The 27,587-nt window shown below is 41.5% G+C and overlaps 2 protein-coding genes across 2 annotated transcripts in view; both read right to left on the bottom strand.

Annotated features, from left to right (window-relative positions):
- Positions 1-1,021: 1,021 nt before the first annotated feature.
- Positions 1,022-5,808, bottom strand: LOC137192599 (pituitary tumor-transforming gene 1 protein-interacting protein-like). Its single transcript, XM_067603420.1, has 7 exons — positions 5,619-5,808; positions 4,505-4,560; positions 4,284-4,392; positions 3,498-3,600; positions 3,082-3,147; positions 2,283-2,329; positions 1,022-1,845 (listed from the first exon to the last, which is right to left on the bottom strand). Exons 1-7 carry the CDS (start codon positions 5,716-5,718, stop codon positions 1,802-1,804), a joined length of 525 nt encoding a protein of 174 aa, XP_067459521.1. The 5' UTR covers positions 5,719-5,808; the 3' UTR covers positions 1,022-1,801.
- Positions 5,809-8,527: 2,719 nt separating this feature from the next.
- Positions 8,528-27,587, bottom strand: part of myo10l3 (myosin X, like 3) — a 55,357-nt gene continuing 36,297 nt past the window's right edge. The window contains exons 17-41 of the mRNA XM_067603421.1: positions 25,218-25,300; positions 25,002-25,110; positions 24,059-24,139; positions 22,074-22,198; positions 21,820-21,934; positions 18,727-18,833; positions 17,207-17,626; positions 17,085-17,118; positions 16,144-16,977; positions 15,235-15,358; positions 14,596-14,839; positions 14,388-14,483; positions 14,099-14,192; positions 13,609-13,664; positions 13,375-13,517; positions 12,948-13,142; positions 12,500-12,657; positions 11,974-12,097; positions 11,323-11,620; positions 11,017-11,224; positions 10,779-10,915; positions 10,487-10,610; positions 9,942-10,397; positions 9,407-9,598; positions 8,528-8,965 (exon numbers count right to left, since the gene is read on the bottom strand). Of these exons, the coding sequence (XP_067459522.1) occupies positions 8,861-8,965; positions 9,407-9,598; positions 9,942-10,397; positions 10,487-10,610; positions 10,779-10,915; positions 11,017-11,224; positions 11,323-11,620; positions 11,974-12,097; positions 12,500-12,657; positions 12,948-13,142; positions 13,375-13,517; positions 13,609-13,664; positions 14,099-14,192; positions 14,388-14,483; positions 14,596-14,839; positions 15,235-15,358; positions 16,144-16,977; positions 17,085-17,118; positions 17,207-17,626; positions 18,727-18,833; positions 21,820-21,934; positions 22,074-22,198; positions 24,059-24,139; positions 25,002-25,110; positions 25,218-25,300 (4,662 nt within the window). The 3' untranslated portion in view covers positions 8,528-8,860. The remainder of the gene's footprint in view (positions 8,966-9,406; positions 9,599-9,941; positions 10,398-10,486; positions 10,611-10,778; positions 10,916-11,016; positions 11,225-11,322; positions 11,621-11,973; positions 12,098-12,499; positions 12,658-12,947; positions 13,143-13,374; positions 13,518-13,608; positions 13,665-14,098; positions 14,193-14,387; positions 14,484-14,595; positions 14,840-15,234; positions 15,359-16,143; positions 16,978-17,084; positions 17,119-17,206; positions 17,627-18,726; positions 18,834-21,819; positions 21,935-22,073; positions 22,199-24,058; positions 24,140-25,001; positions 25,111-25,217; positions 25,301-27,587) is intronic.

The following is a 27,587-nucleotide window of genomic DNA, read 5'->3' as shown; positions in this document are numbered from 1 at the left end:
AACTTTTGTTTTAAGGATCCAAATAATTAAATAACTAAAATTAACCCTTGCAATGAGTCCCAGAAACCCAACAAACCAAGCAACCAGAGGCATGATGGTGAATGCATTTTTCTGAGAATATATTATCTCTGTAATAATAATAGAATCAATCAATCAATATTTCACTTTTCAAATGTTGTCAAATATTTTAATTACAGCTCACAGTTAAAGGACGGGTTCACAGTTTTTCAAGTCTGTCTTAAAATAATAGTCTGGTGCCCAAATGAACATTGAAACATGTTTTTCTTGCATTAATCATTCCTCCTGTTAATACTGACCATTAGAAGATCCCTCCATAATGCACTTACAATGTAAGTGATGGGGGACACAAGCCTCTTTCTGTGCTAAAATGTATTTAAAAGTTTATCTGAAGCTAATATGGAACTTCATTCATCAAAATGAGTCAAATCAAGTAGATATCTTTCAACATTACAGTCTTTTTAGTGTCAAAGTCCCTCTTTTTGTATCACCTAGTAGATCATTTAGACTCGTTTTTAATTCTGTTGCCTGCCGGAAATATAGGGGAGATGAGGGTACACTCCCTGTGGATATGTTCCAAAATCAACAGTTTTGGTTGATCATTCACAGATATGTTGTGGATTTCACAGGTTTCACTGGAGGGCCATGCCAGACTGCAATAACGGTTCTCAGGAACTGGGTGACGCCTGACGTCCCTGCTTTCACAATTAGCTGACAGAGTTAGGAAGTGTTTCTGCATTAGAAAGCTTGTAATATAAGCTGTGTGAATACGGCAGGAAAATACTTCCTCAAGCTGTTGAAATGATGAGGTGGATTTGTGCGTTTATACTTTTCTTTCAGTATTGTAGTGTTTCTTTTTTCCCTTTCCTTCCTGAAAATTCTACTTTGTTTCTGCGTTTGGGTGGAGATGGGAAATATGGGACGTTGTGAATTTGGAAATGGATTTATGCAGATGAAATTTGATCTTGTTATAATGCAAAATAAAAAAATGCAAGTCCCAAAAAACATTTCTTATTCATTTAATTTTGAAATGTATGGTCCATAATCTTGTGCACAAAAACATTTCACATAATAATGTAATTATGTAATTATGTAATCCAAGATCCCACAACTCTGCTCTTAAAGAAAAAGAATGTTCTGGAACAGTACAGACATTTATTAACCATGTAAAAATGTGTTACATGCATGTTACAAATGAACTTTTGATATAAAAATAAATGTTGTAATATAGACATCGGTAAAATGGTGTGTATTTCAAACACAGTATGAAAACAAAACAGCTGGTTATAAAAGAAGCAACACAAACACTGATCTGCTGTGGAGATGCAGAACTTTTACAGTACTGCATTTCATGCAGAATTAATTCATGTAGGAGTGTTTGCATGTCATGGTGGATAACATGTTTTGACAGGTTTGCCCTTACATCTAGTTTCCATTACAGGTTAACTGAGTAGATTTTACTCAAGTGATTTGCATTAAAATTAATGCATGAGAAATGTAAAACTAATATCTCCACAAAAAATTTATACAATTATGAAATAACATATGAGACCATGTTTGAAATATAGTGCACACTCAGTCAAAATGATTTCAGAACATCTTGGTGACATTTTTTTTTTTTTTTTGAAAGCACTGAAACAATAAAATCAAATCAGATAATCACAGTTTATCACATGCTACTTGTACAGCCTATCCCAATGATAAGCTGTATCTTAATGTTACTGGCATCAATAAGATCATCAAAAGGCATTTTTTTTAGAGGAAATCATCGCTGGGGTTCTTCTTAATTAGTGTCCATACGAGAGTATGGGTTATCCTTGGCCAGACCTAAAGAGAGCAATGGAGAACAATGTATTGTAACCATTACAGTACAGCTACAGACATTTCACTCTGAACAATCAGGAATTTTATATATGCAGATGAGCTGTGTAAACTGGTTGAATGCATTTGAAATTGTGAGTTAAACACATTAAACAAAATTCTACTTCAGGTATGTACAGTGTTGTTTCTCTCCAGCAGATGGCGCTACAGGGTTTGTTGTTGTTTGTGTTGATTTTCTCTGATTGTTTTCAGTTGTCTCCCTTTTTGCACATCACCTGCTCAAATATGAGGGTTATTTTTCCCCTATTAGGATTTTTACTCATTATGCTGCTGTTGTATTACTGTGCGAGCAAACTAAGCATAGACATATATTTGATATTCCATCTTTCCAAATTTACATGTATTAACCCACTCAAACCACACAAACAAGAGATGTGTCTCACCATATTTCTGCCTGATTTCATCATGTCTCAGCTGCATTTCTTTTCTCCTGTTTGAGCAGAAGACAAATTGTCAGACAAACAGAGAATACTGGCCGCACTCACACCTGCAGTGTCTGTTTATCTGAATTCTCACCTATGAATTAAAACAAACTATTGCTGTAATATGTGGATGGTACCTGCACACCCTATTTCACATTTTTTAAAGGCCAAGTGATGTCAAACAGTGGACATGTGCTGATATAAACATCTTTTCAGACTTCAGTATCAACATACTTCAGACCAAATCCTTTTTGACAAACAAAAAGTTCAACATTTATCTTAATGAATGTTTATCCTATAACAATTATTTTCATTATCAATTAATCTGTCGATTATTTTCTCAATTAATCCATCAGTTGTTTGGTCTGTAAAATCCCAAAGCCCAAGATGACGTTCTCAAATGTCTTGTTTTGTCTCAGCCATCAGTCAACAATCCAAAGATATTTAGTTTACTATCTATCTATCATTGAAATAAACCAGAAAATATTCATTCATATTATATTATATTCATTTAAGAGGCTGGAACCAGAGAATTTTGTCTTATTTTTCTTTTAAAAAATCAATTTTCAAAATAGTCTGCAATTAATTTTCTGTTGATTGACTAATCGATTAATCAAATAATCGTTGCAGCTGATCAACACGCTGATGTCTTATGTTCTTTGATGGATATTGTTATAATGACAGAGGCATAAACTAGTTTGTATTTTTGAGTAAATAGTTAATTTTGTTACTATCAGACTTCTACTCAACAGCCACTTACTTCACTTTTTGACGGGACTTCCTCGCACGGGTTTGTCGCTCCACCTCTGCATCTTGTCTCTTGTTTCTTGAATATAACAATATGTATTTATTACAGTTTACATGTTTCATGTTTCATTACATGTTTTTTTCTAAAGCTATCATCATGGCAAAACTAATCAGTCTGATAATCTGACCATGAATATCACCATTTCCTCTTCACACAACAGCCGTTATTTACTAGTTTTTAGACGAGGCATCTTGATGGAAAGAGAAAAGTTATTTTCAGAGCTAAACTGCGGCCACAGACTCTGGCAGGGCTTTGGAGACGGCGGTATCAGCCTTGCAGAATAACAACCTATTGTGTTGCTCATCCCTCCTCCCCTTCCATGTTGAACCCGATTTCACAACCAACACTTCATGTGACTTAATGCTTACCCAATTCTTTCACACTTGCAGCAGCAGCAGCAGCAAACAAGAATGGCGATGAAGACGATGCCGGCCAGCACGGACATGGTGATAATCAAAATCTGGAAGTTTACTGGAAATCAAAAGCAGACACACAGAGAAAAACAAGCAGTGAAAATCACCTTCTCATGTGAAAATCTTATTAAAATACACACTACTTTGGCTGCCCTCAGCAGCTACTTGGGGTGTCGGTGGGTTGTAAAATTTTAGTGAGAACTTTATTATCGTTCTTCTAAGGAGAATAAGCAACCAGTCATTAAATCATCATTCAGTCAATTAATCGATATTGGTCAACAACAAATTTCTTTATCTGAGGAAAGTCAAACACCAGAGTTGCAACCAATTATGATGTTCATTATCAATTAATCTGCCAAATAGTTCTATTAATTGTTTAACCTGTAAAGTGTCAGAGAGTCAAAAATTCCCAAATTCCAAGGTGACTTCTTCAAATTGCTTGTTTTGTCTGACCAACAGTCCAAAACCAAAAAAATATTAAGTTTATGGCCAAATAAGACAGAGAAAAGCAGTGATCAAATGATTAATTGCTTATCTAAGTGGTTGCCACATAACTTTCTGTCAATTGACTAGTCAATTAATTAATTAATTAACAGTTTCAGCTCTTTCGTACACTGAACAATGTCTTCCGCTTGGACTCTGTCCCACACACATCCCAAATATCAAACCCCAAAATCAAAAACGCTTGCAGGTTACACACATATTTATCATTAATGAGGAGTAAAGTTTGGTCAGTCTTACCCCAACACAGCCCCCATCGTGCATCATTTAATGGACACAAACTCTTGCGGGGCAGGATGTTCCTCACCGGGTAGTCGATGCATTGTTTGGTTGGTATACACCACAAACACTGCAACAAACACAAACACAGATTATCTTATCTTTGGTATTTATGGCAACACTTCTCTAACTGAACTGAAGACAGTTACAGTATTTGTCTTTCTGGATTTTAGGAGACTTACTGTCACATTCTGCAGACATTCATTACAACTGGTGTTGGACCTCAAGGCACAAGAAGCTGAAACAGAGATATCAGTTTTTAAAGCAGGTTACAGCCCCTCCCTTCACTGTATAGGCTCAAACTGATACATGTACTTACAAGTGGTGGGGTACTGTAAGTAAAAGTACACAAGTATTACAGCAAAAAGTAAAAATACTCATTTTGCTGAAAAATGGACTCTGTAACTGCTATATTATTACATATTTCATTGCTAGATTGATAATACAATGCATCAATATGTAAGAAGTGTTTTATTGTCATAGTTGGTCGAGGTGGAACTTGTTTATCTACTTTAGGTCCAGTTAGGTAGTTTTGTCCAATGGTTCCCAGCAGGGTCAGACCCCCTTCAAAGGATCACAAATAAATCTGAGGGGTCGTGAAAAGATTAATGGGGATAAGAGAAAAGAAAAAAAATACACAAATCTATATTCATTTTTTGGCCCTTTCTCTGATATTTGTTTTTTTTGTGATGTATTAGATACTTTAAATTCTTTGGGCCTTAATCAGTTATTTTAAATGAAACCATCTAAGTAATCTAGAAGGAAAATCTTCATTAAACATCTAACAACGGGCCCCAACATAGACACTACTTTACTACTTTTTTAAGAGGTCAAAAGCCAAAAAGTTTGAGAAGGAAACACTGATTTAATCTTTAACTATGCATTGTATGGAAAAGTTTATCACATGCTTTTTAAGTGAAATCTTAATCTGTGAAGAAGTAACTGGCTGTCTGATAAATGTACTTTAATGTCATGTGACCGTCCACCACTTCTTATAAGACAGGAAATGAAGTAATAATCATACTGGAGGTTTTATTTTCTGCCCCCAGCAACAAATCATGGACAGCAACAAAGTTTATAGTCAGTTAAACTGATACTTTGCTACCAGAAGGGTAAAGTTTGCTTACCGCACAATACAACACATGTCCAATTATGAAACTAACAGGCAAGCCATGACAACAAATTGAGATTTCATGATGATTACTGAAAATCCATTTTGCTGCCGTCATGTGACAGCCTCCTGACCAAAACAAGGCACAGCAGCCAAAAAAGGAGGAAAAAAAAAAAAAAACTTACCCGGAGCTGGATCAGGGGTCGATGTCTGCGCCTCTGTGGTCACAGTGACACAGAAAATGATGGTAAAAACAATAACTGGAGCGCTTTTAACTGTAAACATTGTGACACGAGTGGAAACACACGACTGTGGAGAGACAACAACCCAACTCTCGTGTCTGTTGTCCAACTGATGGGTGGACCTCTACTTCACGAGGGCTGACGTCACGAACTCCTGACGCTGGTGTCATCAAACAGCTGCAGAGTGAGGCCTCTTAACCGAATATAATGTTATAATTGATGCCAGAAAACACAACATAACATCCTGCAGGGAATTAGTCAGTTTGTTGAATTTTCTGAGTGTGAATAAAAACGGTCCAAAAACAAAGCTGGTCGTACTTTTTAACAAGATTAATGCTGTAACTAATGACTTTATGGGTGGTTAGTACATTATTTACTAAATACATCCATAAGAACTAGTTTTGGGTTGCCAGGTTATGAAAAATGTCTCTAACAGGTGTTTATCCTCCTCCAGCAGACCACACACTTTGTCTGTTTGTTAGGTTTCTTCTTTACCATTCTTTTTTAATTTTGGGGTTTTTTTCCAACAAAATCTTTAGCAATTCATGCAGCCATGTCCATTAAATATTCCACATAGTTCACAATCTGCATATTGACAATTGAAAAACATATGTTCTTAGTATGGTTTATATGATCAACCAAGTCTTATGAAAAGGGCTACAGAGCATCACCAAAATCAATTCATTAACAAGTTATTAGCACCTATTAAAGGGATACTCAAGGAATTTATTATTGCACTTCCAAAACGTTGGAGGACTTATGAGACACTGATTTTAAAAAGAATGGTCAAAATGAGGCAGCAGAGGCTGATGTATCCTGACTTTTACCCCTCCAGATCCTACACTTCCCATGTTCCATCAATAGCTTCTTTCACAGTCCCTGACTGATAAACACACACATCTTTCAATCTCTACAACCCCTTTTTTTAATATAATGCAGGCTTTCAGTTGAAAACGTTTAGTCTCCTAACCCAAGTCAAGATAACCCTGATGATATCATCAGAGCCAGAGAAGAAATTTTGCAACTGTTGTCACAGGCTGAGTAGCACATACTCTTCATGCCGAGTAAAATATAAAATCTATAAAAATATAAAGTTTTGTCAGCATGCAGTTTATATGCCATGCAGAGTCCTCAAGGAATGATTTCTTATTGTACTTTAACATATTATCACAATTTAACCATAATTATGACACTTTAATCACAGACTGATCTGTTGGGAGAAAGAGGACTCTTTATGATATTTCTTATACTCCATCAGTTTGAACATTATTCCTTTAGAAATGCAGAAATTAGGTCAAGCCAATACAACTGCACATATACACTCATTCAAACTCCAGGTTTGGTATTTCAACAATTAGCTACCTCATTGTACTGTATATTTGTAGCAATGTGTTAAGGTTTGGCACCTGATGCACAGAGATCTACAGAACTGGTGGACACATCGAAAATGAGACAATAGTAACACACACACACACAAAGCAGCTTTTGAAATACAATAATTTATTAAAGCATCTTTAAATTCTGATATAAAACATTTTCTGATTTTTTTTTCTTCTTCTCGAAAACAATCAGAAATCTCAAGGTACAGTCATCGTCAATGGTAAGATCAGTCTCTGGTGTGGCCGCCGGCAGCTGACCAGATCGCCTAAGTGAGTACGATTGGAGAGCAATGGAAGACAGTGATGCAATGTGAGGTAAATACTAAGCTCATTATGTGTGGATCATATTCTTATCATGAACTATACTGTAAGTTGATTGGCATAGGCTTGAATTCTTTGTATTCATGTACAGTGGCCTATGAGAGGAAACAAGACAATCAAAGGAATTGAGCCTGTTGGGTTTTGAGGGTTAACAGTTATTTTTAGTTAAGGAAATGCTCAGAAACTGGGCACCATCTGGACAAAATTGATAGTAATGAACAACTTGTCTATTTCTGAATCTTGTTAACTTTGTGTCCCTGAATAGACAAATAATAGAAAAACAAAAATACAAGCAAAACTGCATCAACTCATTTCCAGCCCACTGTTCACCTCGGTGAGTCTGCTCATCTTCTCTGATTTTTCTCCCAATCCACTGATACTGCAATAAATAAATACCCCACCCTCACATGGCCTTTGACATCACTAAAAAAAAAAAAAACACAGTAAAACACTCCTTAGACACAGACGTTCTAAACAAGCGATATCAGTCTTAGCTACAAAAAAACTTTCAAAGACATTACCTCAACTTAGTATGCAAGTACAACAGCTCAACAGAGTACTCGCTGTAGGATAGAAGCGCAAATTGTTCGACTTGTTTCAGTAATTTTGAGAAAATACGTCAGTGCAGTGGTTATAGACTTTGCACTTCCACTTACGCTGTGGTTTTTCACATTTAATTTATTTGTTTGCTGCGTTTTTGTCTTTTATAGAAGTCAAATTGTATTTTCTTTAAGATAGGGACGTGCTTTTGTGACACATGCACCCGTTGAAGCCATAACTACCCCTCAACAGTTTATAATCCATTCCTGAAAGGCCACATCCGCACTGAAACTATTAGTCCAGAATAGCAAGAATAAAAAGCTAAGTAAGGCAAGTTGAGGGAGATAATCTCCCTGGGATGTTTACAGTTATATTACACATTAACCTGAGGGAATCTCCATTCAGGAGAACATTCATTAAATGGGCCGCAATGTTCTGTAGAAAAAAACACTTCAATAAAAGTGCAGTTTGGGATGTTAACTTGAAAGAAATTCATTTTTTTGGAAATTAAAAAGGCCTGATTTAGATATGAATGTCTTGAATTGTTGTTGATACAAGGTTTGGTGGAAAAACCAAGAGCATGCAAGCTCAGTCAACTTTTTCTTGTTATTGAAAAAAAAAATCCACTAAAAGATACCTGAAGTACATTTCAAGTAACGTGACAAATGACCAGTGTACATGTTTGGAGACTGCATGGAGGAAAGCAACACTCGGGATGACTGCAAAGCTTAAAATGGTGCAAACGCTTGAGTGTCCTCACTTTTGCTAGAAGCAGTAAAGACGTCACCTTTTTTGTGTCTCTACGGAAAGGAATCTTTCCAGATGGGGTTTGTCTGCTACAAAACGCGTCAAAGTCTCTGTTGAGGTGATTTGTTCCTCTTGTCATCTCTACATCTTCTCTCCATGCTTGTTTGGGGCCAGGTGTACTGTGTCCTGTCCTGTCAATCACCTGATCCAGTTGCTACCATAGCTGGACACTGACTTCACACTGCACCGTTTCTTCACGATCATGTTTATGTAGGCTTTCATGATCTTTGTGATCTCTCCAACCTGGGAATGAACAAATGAAACACGGTGAGCAGAGAAGAGAAGCAACAAAACCGCATGTTTCCCCAAAATAAATTTGGTGAAAAGGCACTCTGCTGAAAAAACGGAAAAGAATCTCCTCATGTCTTGATCATTTGTATGAATTTTATAACTTAGAGACAAAACTTGAAATGAGAGCTTACTGCTGCTTGATTACACTCTGATCCAAAATGCATCAGCAGTTTTGTTACTCTATTAACTGTAAATAAAATTCACCAAAATTAACAAGATACAAGAGGATTCTTTGACTTTTTATTCCCACCACTGGAGTGCCGCCTTTTTCCTACATTTTTTGGGGAAATATAAACATTGCATTTTTGAAGAAACCAACTGAAATTGAGATTTAATTCATCAATTTAATTCCAATAATTTTTTTACAGAAAAATATTATAAACAAATGGGTACCTGTGGTGTTTCAAAGAACATTTCTCTCTCATCCACAGTGATCTTGTAGGTGCAGGGTTGCGGAGCCCCAAAGAAGATGATGTGCTCATATGGGAAGGTCTCCAGAGGCTTCGGTTCTCCTTTCTTGTAAACAGACACGTTCTCAGCACTCACACTCAACCACAGATCATGAGGGAAGCCTCCTTCTTTGCACTATGAAGACACAAACACAAGATCCCATAAATATCATCCAATGTGCGACCAGTATCGAGGCCATTTCTTGACCTTTGCAGATTGGGTATCATCCAGATGTAATGTTTCGACACCAACTCAGTTGTTAGCTCCACAGCAATCATGTTACTCAAAAAATATTCCATTGAGCTCCACACAGTGAGGTATACAGATTTGGGAAAAAGAGAACACTGGTATTGGATAGATATTCAGTATCAGCAGATACCCTGAGGTGAGATATTGGAATTAGTATCAGGAGAGAAGAGGTTACCTCCCTACTGACAACATTAAAACTTGATTGACATCAAAGACCCAGTAAACTTACCTCGACGTCAAACAGTGTGGAGCCATAGCCAGGCCACTCCTTGATGATAGTCATATATTTGAGCATGGCCTGGTGCTGGACCAGACCTTTGAGGCGGGACCACTTCTCTAGGATGCTCGCCCTGGTGGCAGACATCTCCTCCTTTATCCACATCTCCAGCATCTGCTCCTCCTCCATGCGCTGCTTCTTCATCGAGCCCGTCTTCAGCCCTCGACGCAGGGTCCCATCCAGGAAGCTGGTCCTCCGACGCTCCAAAGTTTGGCCGGACCCTGAGGCACCACCCACTTTGGTAAACTGTAGGATGCGACTGCGCAGACGGCCCACAGGGTAGACATTTTCCAGGCTCCAGGTGGCTCGTGCTTTGTCTCCATATAGAAACTGCAGGCGTAAAGCTGCCAGATGTTGCAGGGTCTCTTCACGGGCAGGGAAGTGGCCCCGGGTCAAACTCTCATGGGCCTGAAGGAACAGAACAAGAGTTCAACATTAGTCCCAACATGTGATTAAAAAGACCCTCAACAAAGCATAGCAATACAAGTTAAACACACCTGCTCAAACATGAATGCAAACTCCACTCCTTCCTTGGGCATGCTCTCCACATCCAGGAAGCAGTAGAGTTTGAAATAGAGTTTCCACTGGCCTTCATCTTCCGCTTCTTCACTGCCAGCCAGTCTGATGAGAATTCACAAAGCCACAAGACAGTCACTTATAGTACTTACTTTTATCAATATCATGTCCTGAAAACACATTTCTATGTACTTCAACAGGTTAAGTATCTCAACAGGACCCTGAATTTATAATAATATAATAGAAAGTAACTCATGATCTTGTATAACATACCTTTCAAATTTGGCCAAAACATCAGCCACAAGGACCCTGCTCTCCACTGCTTTGTCTATAGTGTTGTTGTGCTCAAACAGAGCAAACATGTTCCTGCTGTCCTCCATAGCCAGACCTCTAATCAGCTTCTCCACCACCTAGACAAAGCAAGCCAGAGTTTGTGTAAATAGGAAATACTAATATCTTGCTGAGTAACATTTAGAAATCCTAGGTAGCGGTGTGACTGCAGCTCGCCTACCTCTCCAGCGGTTGTGTGTGAGTTAATGGAGATCTTGCAGGATCCTCCTCCATGGCAGTAGACTGTGGTGGTCATTTCCTGTCTAGTAAGCAGTGCTATGATTTCTTCTTGGGAGGGAACAAACTCCCTGGTCTTGGTCTTCTTCAGAGACTCACCAATGAAGTGAGCAAACATTTCGATCTCTGTACCGGGGAACAGTTCCTTTATCCTGAGAACACCCAAAGACACAAAACACAGTAAGCTGGGGAGTATTTGAAGGATTGTATTGCTATGATTAAAAAGCAATGTCTGAATGTGGCCCCGTACCTTTTGAGGTGAAACTTGAGGTAGCGTAGGATGCCGCGGCTGGGCAGGAAGGTGCAGCTCATACACGTCAGGAGATGCCAGTGGGCGCGATTGGCAGGACTGTTAGGGTGAGGGACGTGATTGGTTTGTTTGATCAGCTGACAGTAGACCTCATCTCTTAATGACCTCAAGTCTTGACAGGTCTGCAGGATTCCCTGGATGATTGGCACGGGGTCTGACACTGCCTCCATTTCCTGCAGTGAGTTGAAAATCTTCACGGCCTCATCTTGCAGGCTGGTGTAACCCTTTTCCTTTTGCACTGAGAGAAAAAGAGACAGATTTGAAATAAAGATCAGCCAGTAAAACAACTTTACAAACTAGTTACTTCATTATATGAGAGCTCTCCCAAATGTATTGCTAAAAGTTTAATTATTTTGAATTTTAATGCCTTGTAATGCAGACACAACCAACAAGGTTAAAAGCAGGGTTTTAGTTTTAAGTAGTCAACTTAGATTTACATAAACTGAAAAATGTTTACATTAAAAGTACATGTTACAAAAGAAAAAAGCTGATCTAAGATCTTGTAATGTGTTGCCCCCAACAGCGTTGTTAGGGTATCTAATCTAATCTCATCTATCAGAATTAACAGTAGCTGCAGATTACAACACTCACAGTGGACGCTGACATCTCCATAAGGCAGAGGTAGAAGAGGGGAGTGCAAAGGATGCTGGGTATATCTAAGGATGGGGTTCCTCCAATACGTCTGCTCCACAGCCTCCGCATTCAAACTGCTCTCCTGCAGAGACAGAAAGACGGGATCAGTGATCTCAGTAAAGTCTTCATGAATTATTTTAAGCAAAGCCAGATTAGGAAGAATAACACAGTAGTAATATCAGTGTCAATGCAGTAAATCCAGCAAACAGTTGAGTGCAAAAGAAGGGAAAAGAGGTAAACAAAAGACTTAGAGAAGATCACGGCACACACGTAGTGAGTACAAATACCTCACTTTACTACAGTGTGTGTCCTTGGCAAAGGCTTGCATGACTGAAAAGAATTGGAGTTAAAATTATATTAAATGTTATTTGTTTTAATTAAATTAGTCCATCTAGCAAGTTAAACATTGCATAAATGCAGCATGAAATCTCCACCCATCGTACACAGAGTAGTTGGAGAAACAGCCCACTGAATCCTTTAATACCTTGATGTCCCTGATGAGTTGTTGTGTTGGCGTTTCGATGGGAACTTTGCTGTCTATCGCTCCCTGTATGGCATTCGCCCACCGCATGGCTTCATTCAGCATTTTGGTATAAAGACGGTAAGAGTGTTTACGCCCGTGGACGATTATATTCCAATAACCTGGATGAAAATGGAAGAAAATAATTATAACAACAACAGAGAAGAGACAAAACATCTCCCTGGAAGACGCTCAAACGACTTAACAGGTCAGAAATATTTTTACCCTAACTGCTAAGATCTGACTAATGAGCAGATATGAAATATTGTGAAATACAAATAAAAATAAAAATACAGAAGATCCACACAGGGCCTTTCAAACCTTTAAGGGACTAAGGCTTAACTACTTTGGTATATTTCCCTATAAGAATTAACAGCAAGATGACTGAGAAAAATGTTGACAGCGAACTGACCAGTGTCCTTGAAGACCTTCTCGTCTGGCTGCACCACAGAGCAGAGGCTGTTGAGGACCAGAGTTCCCAGCTTGGAGGCGCTTCGCTCCGACGACTTGTAGTAGTCCAGAGAGTTTGTGGTGAGAACAAACCAGCGCTTCTTCAGCTTCAGAGAGGTGCTTTTCGCTCCCGACTTCATCTCTTTATGCAGCCAGCCTGGGGGCGGATAAATGAGTGAATTACTCTTTGATTTAGAGCATTTTTCATATATTGTCGATCAATCATCTTTGATTTTTCCTTTCCCAAACAACTTAAAAGCATTTACCTTTTTCAGTATCAAAAAAGCCATTTAAGGAGTAAACTTGAGGCACAGTGTACTGCCTGATACATACAGTAAGTACATGAATCGACTCTCAAACTGTCCAGGTGTGTATCTCTGCTGACTGACCTCTGACTAGAAACTCCTGTCCATCAACTCTGGAGTCTCCCTTGGATTTTTGCAGCAGGCCGATCCAGTGGTGCATCTCCTCAGGCGTGTCTGTGTTGCAGTGAATCACCCGGTTGGCTGTGATGATCACAAATGAGTTTGGTCTGGAAAGACAAAACACGTTTTTATACTCAGACTACAGTTTAAACACATCTTTAAACCAGACGTGGGTTCAAATTACTGGCCGTTCCTCACCTGTCAGGGTTGTCTGATGCACAGACAGAATCAATCAAGCCCACATCCAATGTGCCCTGGACAGAGAAGAGAGGGGTGAGTTCACATATAGTTTCTAACTGTTGGCACATGTGCAAATATTTTCTTTGGTGGGAGACGGTGGATTAAAGGTGAGTAAATTGGTGTTAATAGTAATGTGCAAGTTAAATTTAACATATTTGTTAGCTTGTTTCTATGTACTAGGTCGTTTTTTGTCTTGCTTTCATTGCTTTTATACTTATTTGATTTCCATATCTGTGAAAGGTATTAACCCTAATGCAATCTTTTAATGTACATGAACATGAACACTGACACGCCAGTGTATGGATTTAGTTTCTTCCACTCAAATTACTATATGAGCCGAATCTGGAATATCATACTTCAGCCGATTCAGTCACACGCTTCATGATTATTGCTGAAAAATGGAGCTGAAGCCACGGCCCGGGCAGTAGAGAGGTAAAACAGCACTAACCACTGCATTCTTGGGGTTGGCCTGTTCATGGTGCATCTCCATGAGCTGCTCCGGGCTGGCGCTGTGGACCCGACTCAGCACATTGAACCAACCACTGGATGGGGTCAGAGGGAGGGCAGAAAGTAAACGAGGGAGAAGTCAGCAAATATGGAAGTGAAAATTACAGCCTGAACTTCCACTGGTGACCACAAGGGGGAACTTTATTTCCACATATTACGTCTACAAGGAAGTGATGACAAAGTAAATCACTACTTCCAAAACAGCCACAGCTGGTTGAGGATTACTGTACCTGGCATCTTCTGGGGACTCTGCATAGATGTGGTAGGTCCTCTCGTCAGTCACAATATTCAGTGCATTTTCCTTCTCATGATTGTCCACTATGTCCCTGTAGAGAAAGACCCAGAGTTGACCAACATGTAACCATATATTGTTCTGCTACACATAAAGGAGAAAAAGAGCCATGATTTTGAACCTCCCTGACTGAGAATAGATCTTACTTGGCCGTGTGGATATCAATGGTTCCTTTGAGCTTCTCTTCGCTGTCATTCTCAAAGTACATGAGCTTCGAGTCTCGCAGAACGAACCAGCGCATCTTCCAGTTGCGTCGAGACAGGGTAGACATTCCTCCTCCTTTCTTGTAAAGCCAGCCGGATTTAACAGAGTCCTGCTTTGCCCGAAACCACATGAAGGTTTCATCTTTCAGCACACACCAGCGACGACGCCACGGGATCATCAGGCCACCTGAAAGAGTGCGGAAGGAGAAAGAAAGGATTTTCATTTTTGTTGTTTCATGTGAAATGTCAATTTATTTCAGTAATATGCACACACACACACACACACACACACACACACACACACACACACATATACACACACACACACACACACACACACACACACGCATACATCCTCTTGAGACTAAACATCCAAGCTACAATCAACAAAAATAAACAATAACAGAATACACAATAGGAGCATTAGAACAGCAAAAAATAGTAAGGAAGAAAGAAACAAAGAAGGCCTATAAAACATCTCTTAAATTGAGGATATGACCACACAAGCCACGTTCAGCTGTGCATAGTAAATGCATAAACATCTGCATGCCTGCTGGGCAGCGATTTGCTAAAGCTACTAACTCTTCATGTAGAGGTAGCCATGGAAGTAGGGAGGCCCACTGCCATTCAGCAGATTCACTCTCCCATTGGAAACTTCCTCATCTGTGTCCACGTAGCCATCGTTGTCCTCATCACTGTCAATGAACTGCAAACAAAGAACAGAACACTTAGCAGTTATTTTCAGGGTAAAAAACAAATAAATAAAAAGTAAGTGATTTTATATGACATTTTAAAAGGGGTTGGCAGATCTGCGTCAAAAATATTAACAAATGAACACCTGCAAATTTCAAATTTTATGTAAAAAAAAAAAAAAAAAAAAATTGCTTTTTTTATGCATTCTGAAGAATATGAGACGTAGTCTTTGGTCCTCATTTTGCAATTTCAGTACGTAAATCAGTGCCCCGAACATGCACACACTCCCTTCTTCCCCTTTGACATTTTGCTGATCTGACAGTGTTAGATCCAAGCTCTCTGCTTGACTAGCAGTATCTGGGAACAGATTCACATGCTCATCAGCAGAGCCAAAACAAATAATTGCAACAGTATTTCGCAGTGATTCTGGCACGAGCTGTGCCTTTTGATAGGATAAGAGAAGATTCAGGCTTGCACACATGCACTCTGTACATTGGATATGCAGTTTAGGTGTTGGAATGTGTGTTGGAAGCATAATAAAATAACCTCAGAGAAAATCTAGGCGTGTGTCAGTGTATGTGTGAAAAAAGCTTGATCTGACATGAAAATACAGGGATCCCATGTGAGGGTAAAATATGAGGGGAAAAAAACATAAACAACTTCTCCAATTCAAATGAATTTGGCTTAATGTACAAAATCTACTTTCACTTCTGTTTTGGACCTCTGAAGGTGCTTGAAAGGATTTGGTTTAGATCTGTTGCATTTGACAGGAAAGACTCCTAGCCTGTTAGTTCTCACCGAGTCTGAGCTGCCTCTGAAGGAGTCCAGACTGTTTTGGGTGCAGGAAGATTTTCGTAACACCTCTTCATCTGTGATATGGCCGTCATTGGTGCTGGCACCTGAGCTCCCGTGAACCTCCTCAAACTCCTCCTGGTCATAGTCCGATTCTGTGTCTGGCAGGTTTGAGTGGGACGGTTCCTCGCTCACAGGCTCAAAATCCGAACCCCTGCTGGCCCTCTGGCATGGCTGCCTTTCTCCATTGGTGACCACAGGAGGAGGAGGAGGTGGAGGAGGGCCTGGGATTTTGGAGTCTCTGAGAACAGGGACGTGACTCAGTCCATTGGGGGTAAATGGGGAGGGCTGTGCCGGGGTAGCAGAGGAGGCAGAGGGGCGACTGAGTAGTCCTTCTGCAAAGGCGGGCGGAGGAGGGGGAATACTTTGGAATATTTCCTTGTCGAGAGGAACTACAGCTGGTGGAGGGAAGTCAGGCAAAGGAACGCACTCGTCCTCAGCGTGGAAACCCTCATCTACTTCCTCCTCAGCCAGAGGAGCAGTAGATTCAGTCGGGTCGTGGAGGTTCTCCTCACTTGAGAGGGATGGCTCCAAACCACCAAAGTCCAAGAGTTCCAGGAACTCCGTAGCTACACGGGAGGCCTCTTTCTCCAGTCTGTAAATCTCAGCGTCCCTCATCTGCCGCCGCTCTTCGTGGGAGACGTCTCCAAGAAGGGACACGCCGTCTTCCTGCTGCTTCTGCAGGCGCTCGATCTCCCTCTCCAGCCGCAGGATCTCCTCCATCTGACGGCTCTCTTCCTCAGTGGTGTGATTGTTGGACAGAGTCTGGGACAGCTCCCTCTGTAGAAAGGACAAGCATAGAAGAAGAGACACAGAAAGCACATTTAAGCACTTTATGTTGCCATGTGAACGATTCATATTAATGTGTTTTAATGAAGTGGAATTACCTTCTGACAAGCGCCGTTCACCACGAGTGAGTTCCTGAAGACAAGATAAAATACATTAGTGGTTCAAATAAAAGTCTTCTGATATAAATGATTGCACCTGTAAAAAGTGAAATAATTTCTACCTTTTCGCGCCCCCTTTAGCTGCCATTTTCTCCTCTTCCTCTTTCTCCTTCATTAGTCTCAGCTCCTCCTTCCTCCTCGACTCCTCCTCCTCCGCCCTCCTCTTCAGCTCCTCGTCCATCAGCCTCTGTTTCTCCTCCTCTTCCTCCCTCTTTCTCTTCTCTGCCTCCTCCTCCTGTTGTCTCTTCTCTTCCTCCATCCTCCTCCTCCTCTCCTCCTCCTCTACTCGCCTCCTCTCCTCCTCTCGCTTCTGTTTCTCCTCCTTGAGTTGGCGATAGAGGGATCTAGCCAGCTGGCCTCTGTGATGTTTCTGAAGGACAATGGAGGCCAAGCGCAGGCGCAGGAAGACTCGTCTCCAAAAGTGAGCGCGGTAGTTCTTCTGGATGGTGACGACGCTGGACAGAACCCTCTTATATTGTTTCCTGGTGAGAAAATCAAACACGCACATATTTGTAATTAGTGTCAACTCAAGCAGAGTCCCAAATTTAACATTATCTGAGAACATTCTGTGTCGCCACAAACATATTTGCGACATTGCACACCACTGTGCTGAACGCCCGCTGGCACCCTCTGTTTAAATAAACACACTGGTAAAAAAGCTTGTACATTGTGAACTGTGCGATGTTTAGAGTTTGATGAGCTTGTGCTGTTCCATTGTGGCCGTGTGGGCTGTTGTGTTTAGCCCTGTGACCAAGCCCCATCACCCACACGCTGCACATGCATCAAATACACACACACATACAGTATAAACACGCACACACACACAAAAACACACGTGACCCCGCTAAAGGACCACACACAATGCTCTGACTCTCTGACCCTGAGTGTGGCCTAGTAATCACTCCATGACTAGTCTCAGGACACACTCTGAGCAGAGATACTGTTACATATAATAACACAAAGGGTTTACTTGTGTCTTTAGGGAACTTCCCCGAGCCTCTGTCTTTAGTAAGAGTGGCTCTTAAGGGAACAGAACCCACAACATGAACGCTGTCATCAGTCCCATTATACTCTCCCAACGGAGCATTTCACAGGACTCTATGTGACTTTATATAAGGTGGCACGCAGGTGGAGCTCAGCTAGATTACATGTCTGGGGGTGCCTGTTGGTGCAGATTTTTAAACCACTAAAATGATGGATGTCCTGTCTGTCAGGCGGAGTGGAAAGGTGGGAAACTTTCTACTCAGGCTGAGGAGACTGAGATTTATTGAGTGAAGAAAAATGCATCAACTGTACTGCTGTTAGTGTACCATTATATTAAATTAAACACCGCCTTACAAGAACAGGCCAATGAAGGGACACGACCTATGCCTCTTTTCAAATCAAGACATACTAGTCTTAATGCATAAGAAATCTTAAATCACTTAACACACGTGCACAAAGGTAAACACAAAGGCATGCACATACCGTAATCCCCCCCCCCTCCTCCTCCTCCCTACGTACACACAGGCTGCACACAACTCTATTACAAAACAAACACTGACAACTGTCGCTGCCAGCCCTCCACCCCTCCTCCACTCACCTTGCCACATAGCTGAGGATGTGGGCGCGGATCACCATGCCAGCCCTGCGCCGCACCTCTTCCCTCTCCTTCTCCAGTCTTTGCTCCAGGGCCTCCTTCAAGAACACCTGCGGGACGAGCAGCGCCACGGCCGTCAGGGAGTGACAGAGACAGAGACACACAGAGAGGGAGGTCGGGGTGGGGGGGGTAGGGGGGTGGTGGGGGGTGGGGAGGTTGGAAGGAAACGGGATGGGTTAGTTCCTCTTCTTGGTAAGGCTGCAAAAGAGGGCCCGCAGAGATGTGAAGGGCCCCTGTTGTTTGTTGGCAGCACCCTGTGCCCACTGCAGAGGAAGCTGTGGTGCAGCTGAGGCTAGCAGGCTAGCTGCTCTCCCTGACTGCAGAGCAGAGCAGAGGGGAAGACTGGCACCAGGACTGCAGTGTTGCTGCTAATGCCGCTGCTGCAGAGCCTCATTGTGTTCAGGCGTCCTTCCTGAGCATTTCCCTACTGCTGCTGCTGCTGCTGCTGCTACCGCTGCGTTGGTAGCCCGACTGACGTGCACAGGCAGAGAGGCACATAGAGGGAGGGGAGGGGAAGGGGGAGGTAGGGAGAGGAGGGATGGAGGGATGAGGGGGAGGGATGGTGGCGGGTGTCCAGAAAAGCAAGCCACACCCCTACTTGCTCTTATGAAGGAAGGAGAAAGAGTTTACTTAACCCTTCCCTTGCTACTGGAGACTTTTTTTTTTTTCAACGTATGTAGTGTGTGGGTCATTTCACAGAAACATACAGTGGTAGCATGACATTATACAACATAATCAGATTTAATCTGTTTGAACATTTTAGCATGCTGGGAGAGCCAGCCAGCTGTGTATCTGGGTTTATGTGATAATGCGATATCTATTGCTAGCCCGGAGGATCAACTACTTTTGTGTGAAGGGTGGAGGCCTTTGAGTGGCTGTGTGTGTGTGTGTGTGTGTGTGTGTGTGTCCCAGATGTTCCACTAATCAAAGGATCCCACAGCTGCAGCCCTGCCTGCTCTCTGTTAGTCTGCAAGAGGAGGAAGCTTCCTCTTTTCCACATCCTTCCCTCATCTGTAAAACAAATGGCTCACAAACACCCGCACACACCTACTCCGTGCAACGTCGTCCAAGCCCCTAATTCTGGGCACACACTTCCTCCACACACAATCAGCATGTATATAATTACACACAGATTGTTCCTCCAAAGGAAATGTAGCCCCCTCTGTCTCTCAGCTCCCTTCCCACAACCCACACTACATTTCCCTGAACCCCCAAAAATATATATTGTGCTGCCATTAAAGAAACAACCACTTGCACGGATTGACACGCACTCAGCCACTCTGTGCATTTTTAGGTCTCACTTTGAAAAACTAAAGTCTCGCTCCCTCTCTTGATGCATATGCTGTGTGAAGTGGAGCAGTCACCAGTAGTGAGTCAGCCAAAGGTCAAAGTGCTGACCATGGATGCGTAATGAAGTTTCACCCACACAGAGGAAAAATGATTCCTCACTGGAGTCGAAAAGTCAGTAAGTGTGTGTGTTTGTGTGTGTGTGTTTGTGTGTGTGTGTTTGTGTGTGTGTGAGAACTTTAATGTATGTAGGCATGTGCACATTAGTGGTTATGCCCCGGTTATATATTCATTAACAACCAACATGTGGTTCACATCAAGCATTTTTGGTCTTGACGTATATTTCAGCGTGCCATGTGTGCAGCTGACACTGTTCATAGTCTGCCAGCCAAATGGGGAATAACAAAAAAAACTGTCCAAAAGGGAACCAACAAATTTGAAATGTCTCAGTGATTTAACAGCCATGGAGGAACCACAAATTAGAGCAGGAAGCAACAGCGGGACAAATGTGGATTTAGTCGATTTCAAGAAACCCCATAAAGCCTGTCTTATTTATATCTTCGCTTTTTGCTTTGTAGGGGCCGTTTATGCTGAGTTCAACATGGAGCGAAGAGGTTTTTCTTTCCAGATCAAACAAGTCATTAAAGGTTAATCATTCATTGAGAAAGCAGTGGAAAAAACAAAGGGCTTTCAGCGGGGGGAGTTGATGATTGTTTGAAATAATGAGCCAGAGAGAGAAAAAGAGAGAATGACGAATAGAGAGGGAAAAGATAAGTGAAACATAAGCATCACTGCAAGCTGTGTTGCAACAGATGCAGATTATATTGCTGTGATAACTTTTCTAAGATGAATGCATGAGAAGTGACTTTCCTCTAACCTCTGCTCAGCTTCATCACCACCTCCAAATCATTCTCTGGGAGTTGAGTCTGAATTCAATCAACAGCTCGGTGAGTGTCAAGAGGCTAACACCCTTCCAGCTACATTAAGGCTGCCTCAGGATTACTGCAAACCCCCACACTGGGTTACAGTTACAGTAACAGTTGTTGGTGTCAGGGTTTTTTCGGAGTTGCCGTGTAACTCTGTGGTTGTCAACAGGAGAACAGTAGATTGACCACAACCGGCCAGAAAAATCCTTTGGACGTGAGTCACGGAGGGGGGCGTCCAAACTGTGGCGCACATTAACAGCCCGACATCTTGAGTCAGGACACCGAGATTGAACAAATCTGCTGTCATGATTCTCTGCAGACTGTTGCATCTTTATGGATTGAAAACTGTGATTTCAGACTTGTTGAACGTGTTTTGAAGAGCACGTACGCGGATTGATCACTTACAGTCCTTACAAGTGTACTGCAGAGTCCGTCTTACAAGAGAACATAGACTGACATTTCACCTGATCCTTCAGCCTGCCCAGCTGTGTTCTTGTCTGCATCAAGCCTGCAACTCTATCCTGTCTGAGCATGTGTGTGTGTGTGTATTTATGTGTGTGTATTAACCACATTGCAGGGACAAAAATCAGTTCTCAAAGTCACATTATGGGGGACTCATCTACCATCTAAAAAGGGAAAGAGCTCATCCCTACAAGGTAATCCATTAAATTTTAAAGTATGGACTGGTTAAGGTTTAAGGTTTAAGGTAAGGGGCTAAGCATATGTTATGATCAAGTCTCCAGGGCGTGAATGTAAGACAATGAAATGTCCTCCCATGTGACAAAAACAAGTTTGGGCATGCCTGCATGCGTGTGTGCTTCACCTTTGTCTTCCCCAGTTGCCACTCTTTTTTAGCTTTGTCATGGAGTGTGAGAAGCTCTGAGCAACTCTGCTTCTCATCGTCTGAGTGTATTTTGTTCTTCAGGATCATCTTGTACCTGTGGAAACACAGAAACAACACACATGCACACATAACGTTACTTTACATAAACAAACATTTCAGTGCAATTAGACAAAATGCAGCAGCAACACTTGAGAGATAGTTTTTTTTTAATTTGGTGTATGTATTTTGCTGACCTGCTGTAGAAGTCTTTAAAGGTTCTGCGAACAGGGAATCCAGCCTTGCGGATCTTCACCGTTTCTAGCATGCCAGAGTATCTTAGCTGGTTCAGGACCACATCTGGATCAAACTGGTTGGCCTTCTGTAGATGACAAGTGACACATGAAAACAGCAGAAACCAAAATGTCCTTTTTATTCCTATTAAAGGACAGCAACACTAACAGCTCCATGTTTACTTGATTATGGCATTTTTCAGCAACAGCTGAACAGCTGTGCACTGAAGGATGACTTGAATACAGACCTTATGCAGAACAATTGATGTTTTAGTGACTAAGTATGTGTTCCCTAAATATAATCTCCTTGAAACCAGTATCTGTTAGTGGAACTCTGCAGGCAAATGTAATCCTCCACCGATGAGCCTACACACCTATTCAAATGATCTTACTGCTGAGTCAGGTTAAATTTGAACTAAAAAGTAAATTACCACGTTGAACGCTATCATTTTACATTAATAATCAGGTTAGCGCAAAGAAAACACACACACACACCATCACAGAGAAACACAAACAGTGCGGAGCAAGACCTTGCCAACCGAGGAGGCCTTTCTTTCTGGAATAATCAGCTGCATTGTTCACAGCTCACCGTGTTCCTCAAGCCTGCATATCAGAGAGCAGGATCAGTGATGTCTGCCGCCTTACACCTCTATACAGGCTGCCTGATCACTCAGAGGGACCACACGAAGGCCATTGTCACCTAGAGGGCATGCAGTGCTGGATAAGCCCCAAACAGGACCACAGCATTCCCCAAATGTGTCAATCTAATTATGGGCTAATGCTACTATGCGTGGAAAGAGACACACTTGAATACAAAGGCACTTGCACACTTGCATCCTGAGCTCCTCTGAGCTCTGAACCCTGCTCTTTAGCAGAGGATTTAGGCAGCTGAAAGAGGTATGGCATGTTGACTTGTTTGAGTGAAAACAAACTGGCCCTCCTCCGAGTGACATTTTTTTCCAGTGAGAGCGCGTGCATGTAAATCACACGTGTGCGCGTGTGTGTGTTTGCATGCGTGCAATCATATCTGAGGATTGTGTATGCAATCCTGTCATTCTGTGGGATTAACAGAGGCACGGCTTGTTCCATCTTGACCAACTGAGGCCAGGTGAGCGAAAGCGAGGCAGAGCCAATGAGAGCAGGGGACGGATGAGAAAAAGAGGCGGGTGGAGAGAACGAGGGTGAGAGGAGGACAGTGAAGTTTCCATGATAATAAGTAAGCAAGAAGGCGTGGAATGACAAATCAGGAGTGGGAGATAAGGAGCTGAGAGAAGAAGACAATCACCACATTAATAAGTAACAGAGAGGATGTCAGTGCCGCAAATTCACTGTCTCGCACAGAGAATAAAGAAATATAAGAACCAATATAAGAAAACTGGATAACAGTGCTGGATTTGAAAGTGTTTGCAGTGGTGTGGTAAAGAGGAGTGGAATAGAGGATGAATAAATAAACCTCCCGCTGGCTCTGCTGCAGCCGCTGTGGTCTTATCTTGGCATTTCACTGATGCAGCCAGATCAGCAGAGCATCAGCCAAGCCGCTGTAGCTGGTGCGGCCAGCGGTGACCTCTGACCCCGGTGAAGGGGCTAAAGTGGTAGGAATGTGCTGGTACACAGCCTTTTATTTGAGGAAGTACAAAGAGAGTCTTTGCGCCAAAGCAGGAGAGACGCATTAGTTTATTAGGGGTGAAAATGTGCAAAAACAAATGATACTGTTACTTTTCCAGTGAAATATTTTCATGACTTTGTGGTAATTAGTGCTGTTACATTGTAAAATGACTTTGCTCTTGGCAAGAGTCAAAGTTTCACAGAAACAACAAGACTAAATATTAGCTCTGAGCAATGGGAACTATGAATAGCACTGAGGAGGTTTAACTTTGCAGGAGCTGACCTTGACAAGACCTGGCAGGGTTTCTGACATTTTTTTGTGCAATGAAATTTGCATGACCTACCTTGTCCATGTTTGGTTTAATGCAGCGCACAAAAAAGGGGTTGGAGGCACTTAGTGTGGCCATCAGAGAATGGAGCGAGTCCTGAAACACATCAGCAACAAGAGGATAAAGATTAAAGCAGCAGAGAATCATTAGTCCAAACATTTTCCTTTATGTTGATTTCTTTATGACATTTATTCATGCTAATATATTTTATTAGAGAAAGGACTTATAATCAGCCAATATTTCATGTGCTTTTCTCTTCTTGTGCACAATAACAAAAAGAATGTAACAGCAGTAAAAGTACCGAGTAAATGTACTTTAGTACTTTTGAAGTCTTACAGGGTATCACTCAGCCCATATTTACCTTAACACACACACACATGCACAAACACACACTCCGAGGACCCTTGAACCTAGCAGGCTATGTCAGCTTCGCTCTCCTCCCTGCCTCAGACAGTCTGTCTCCAGCGAGGCCTGGCCTGGCAGAGCTGAACGTGATTGGCCCCTGGTTGGCCCCTCTCTGCCCAGCCATCAACCCTAATCTCCTGGCTTTAGGAACTGTAGACCAGGGCAGCCTGCCAAATCCTCCCCTGCTCCTTCTCTCCACACTGCAGTTAGGACATGCTAAACTAAGCCCTCCACTGTAACCCCCCCCTCCCTCCCCAATCCCCACCACTACCACTACCGACCGACCACATATTTCATATATCCCATCACCCACCATTCTCTGCAGATCAAATACACAGACAGTATTCCCTTTGCCCTTCTGTCTCTCCATGATTTCTATCTGCCCTTTTTCACCCCGTCCCCGTGCGGACACTCATCGTGCCAAGATAAAGTGATCATTACATGCAGTAGCACACGAGGAACAATAAACTTGTTGTCTGTCTGATCACTGAATCACACAATCATGGGTGTGGAACTGGGAGTGATATTTAGGTCACAGAAGCTCTGCACCCACCCTGAACTGAGAGCTGACGGTGGGCTTGCGTCGGGCCGTGCCCATCTTTAGGGTCTCATCTCCACTTCTGCTACCCACACGCTCAAAGAGGTCATAAATGAAGTCAAGTCTGCAGACACAGAGTACAGAACAGAGCATTTGATTGTAGACACTTGAACATTGACTGAATCATAAAGGTCCGTGTTCAGCATGCAGAGGAGAAAGTGCTGTGTTTACCTGCTGTCCTTGAGAATGAACAAGATATCATCTCTGAAGGTGTCTCTGTTCTTCTCCAGGATCCCACGCACATCATAAAGCACCTAAAACAGGTGAAAACAAAAAAGTAAGTAAGAGCAGAGTGTGTTTACATTTGAGAGACTTTATTTATCCCCAGAGCATGATACAGCAGTACAAGAAACAGTCAAAAGAGCAAGGAAACAAACTGTATTGAATAATAAATAAAAAAAAAAAAAGAAATGCAACGAAATGAGAAATGAATACAATACAGTACTTGGGCCATATACATGATTTATGCACTGTACAAAAAGCTGTGCAAATATGTATGAGCAGTAGTAATGTAAGGCTGCAACTTAATCTGTCGATTATTTTCTTAATTAATCGATTAATTGTTTGGTCTATAAAATGTCAGAAAATATTCACAACTGAGAAGCTGGAATCAGAGAATTTGGATTTTTTTTTTAATTCCAAATGATTAACTGATTCTAAAAATAGTTGGCAATTAATTTAATAGTTAATTAACAGACTAATCATTGCAGCTCTATAGTAATTAATTTGCAACAACCAGTAATTTGCAGCTTTATCCAAATATAATCCAGGTTTATCAAATAGTCTATTAAACAACAGAACATGTCCAGTCATAAGAGTCAATATCCTTACAGATGAATGTGATATTATGAAGACAGAAAAATAATGTACTGAAGCAGCTATTAAGTGTTGTTTTTTGTTGTCAGGGTATTATTCATGATTTACAACAACACAGATATGAACTATTAGTTGGTAGAAATTCTGCAGCTATGTGGGTAGCAGTGTTAACACAGTATTTCAAAATCTGCTCTCAGAGGTGCAGATAATTCAAACTTTAAAATATAACAATTTTGCATGCAAAGTTGTCATTATCGACCCATAACTGAGATTGGACACCAATATCTTCAAATGATGGATGACTCATTTGGAAATAAAGCTATGGGGTATTAAATTTTTCAGATTAACACCTATGTGCACAAAGTTTGACCTGAGCAGGGACTGTAAATGCGTGTTTGAGGCTCAGTGTGAACAAGACAAGTACAGCAGAGCACCGTGTGTGTTAATGCAGTCACCTGTTGTGTTCTGCTCAGCCTTCGTCTTAACTCACAGCGTTCCTCGCCACAGTAATGCACTCTAAGTTTGTGTTTGTATGTGCATCAGTATGATATAAAATAAAAGTGCATTAAAAGTATTTTATCAACTGAAATGTATAAAAGAATATAAAAATACATACCGTAATCTGCATGTGTATGCAAACACAAGCACATTTGTGTGCATGTGAGCTTGTTTTCACAGCTGTGTGTGTACACTATAATCCAATAACAACCCCCACCACCCCATCCCCAAGCCTTGAGGCTCATGGGGAGCCATGAGATCCATACTTGACGACACATGTATTTATAATTCACAGACACACTAATTACACTCCATTCCTCTCTCATTGGAGTCGACTCATACAAAAGGCTCTCTGTGTCTGTCAGTTTCAGGTTTAGTTAAGTAAGAAGGTTAACTAGGGTAGCCTCATGACGCTACAGAGGAATGGGTCTGTAACGGAGAATTAGACACAATATGAACACAAAATCTTATAAGCGGTGAATGCGCTGATGATGTATACAGTCACTGGAATCCACAGAAATAAAATTCAGTCCATCTGCATCATTATACAATCACTGTATTTGTAAACTTGCAGACTGAGACACTTAAATGTTCAGAAGGTGGTGGTTTTTTGGGTTTGATGTTAAAAGTTCACATCTAATAGTGAGAGAGTTCATTCTGTATTTAACCAGGAAGTCCCTTGAGATTGAAATCTCTTTTCTGAGGGAGACCTGGCCAAGACAGCACACCAGTTACAGTTTAAATAGCAATAAAACACAACGGATAGGGATCGCAAACACACAAGGAAAAGACTAAATCCAGATCAAGTAAGGCAGTTACATCTCTCAGTTACATGGACTTTTAACAAGGCTTTAAATTTTTCCAAGGTTATTAGGCAGATTATTAAGATGTAGCATGCTCTGCAGATTATTCCAAGTCCAGGGAGCAAAGTAGGAGAAGGCTTTTTTTTCCCAGCTCAGTGCAAACCCTTGAAACCTGGTAATGAAGCCTCCTGGTGGAGTGAAGCTGAAGACTGCGTCAGGAGGTTACATATATATGAAGGGAGTTTACCCAGCATGGCCTTGTACACAAAAATATACAAATGAAGTTGTCTACATAGACTTAGTGACCGCCAGTCAACCAGTTCAATGATGAGTACGGGAATCAGAGTTGGTTATAAATCGTAGAGCACTGTGGTACACAGAATATAAAAGGTGGAGGCAGCATACATGTAGACAACTTCGCCAT

Source organism: Thunnus thynnus, chromosome 11 (assembly GCF_963924715.1).
Source record: "Thunnus thynnus chromosome 11, fThuThy2.1, whole genome shotgun sequence".
Classification (NCBI taxonomy): Eukaryota; Metazoa; Chordata; class Actinopteri; order Scombriformes; family Scombridae; genus Thunnus; species Thunnus thynnus.
The sequence above is the reverse complement of the archived record's forward strand: the minus strand, read 5'-3'. Positions and strand labels throughout refer to the sequence as shown.

Coding starts and splice junctions, on each gene's coding strand:
- LOC137192599 (XM_067603420.1), bottom strand. CDS start 5,718: ATGTTTACAGTTAAAAGCGCTCCAGTTATTGTTTTTACCATCATTTTC. Junction 4,393..4,504: donor AATGTCTGCAGAATGTGACA/GTAAGTCTCCTA, acceptor TGTTTGTTGCAG/TGTTTGTGGTGTATACCAAC. Junction 3,148..3,497: donor TGCAAGTGTGAAAGAATTGG/GTAAGCATTAAG, acceptor GTTATATTCAAG/AAACAAGAGACAAGATGCAG.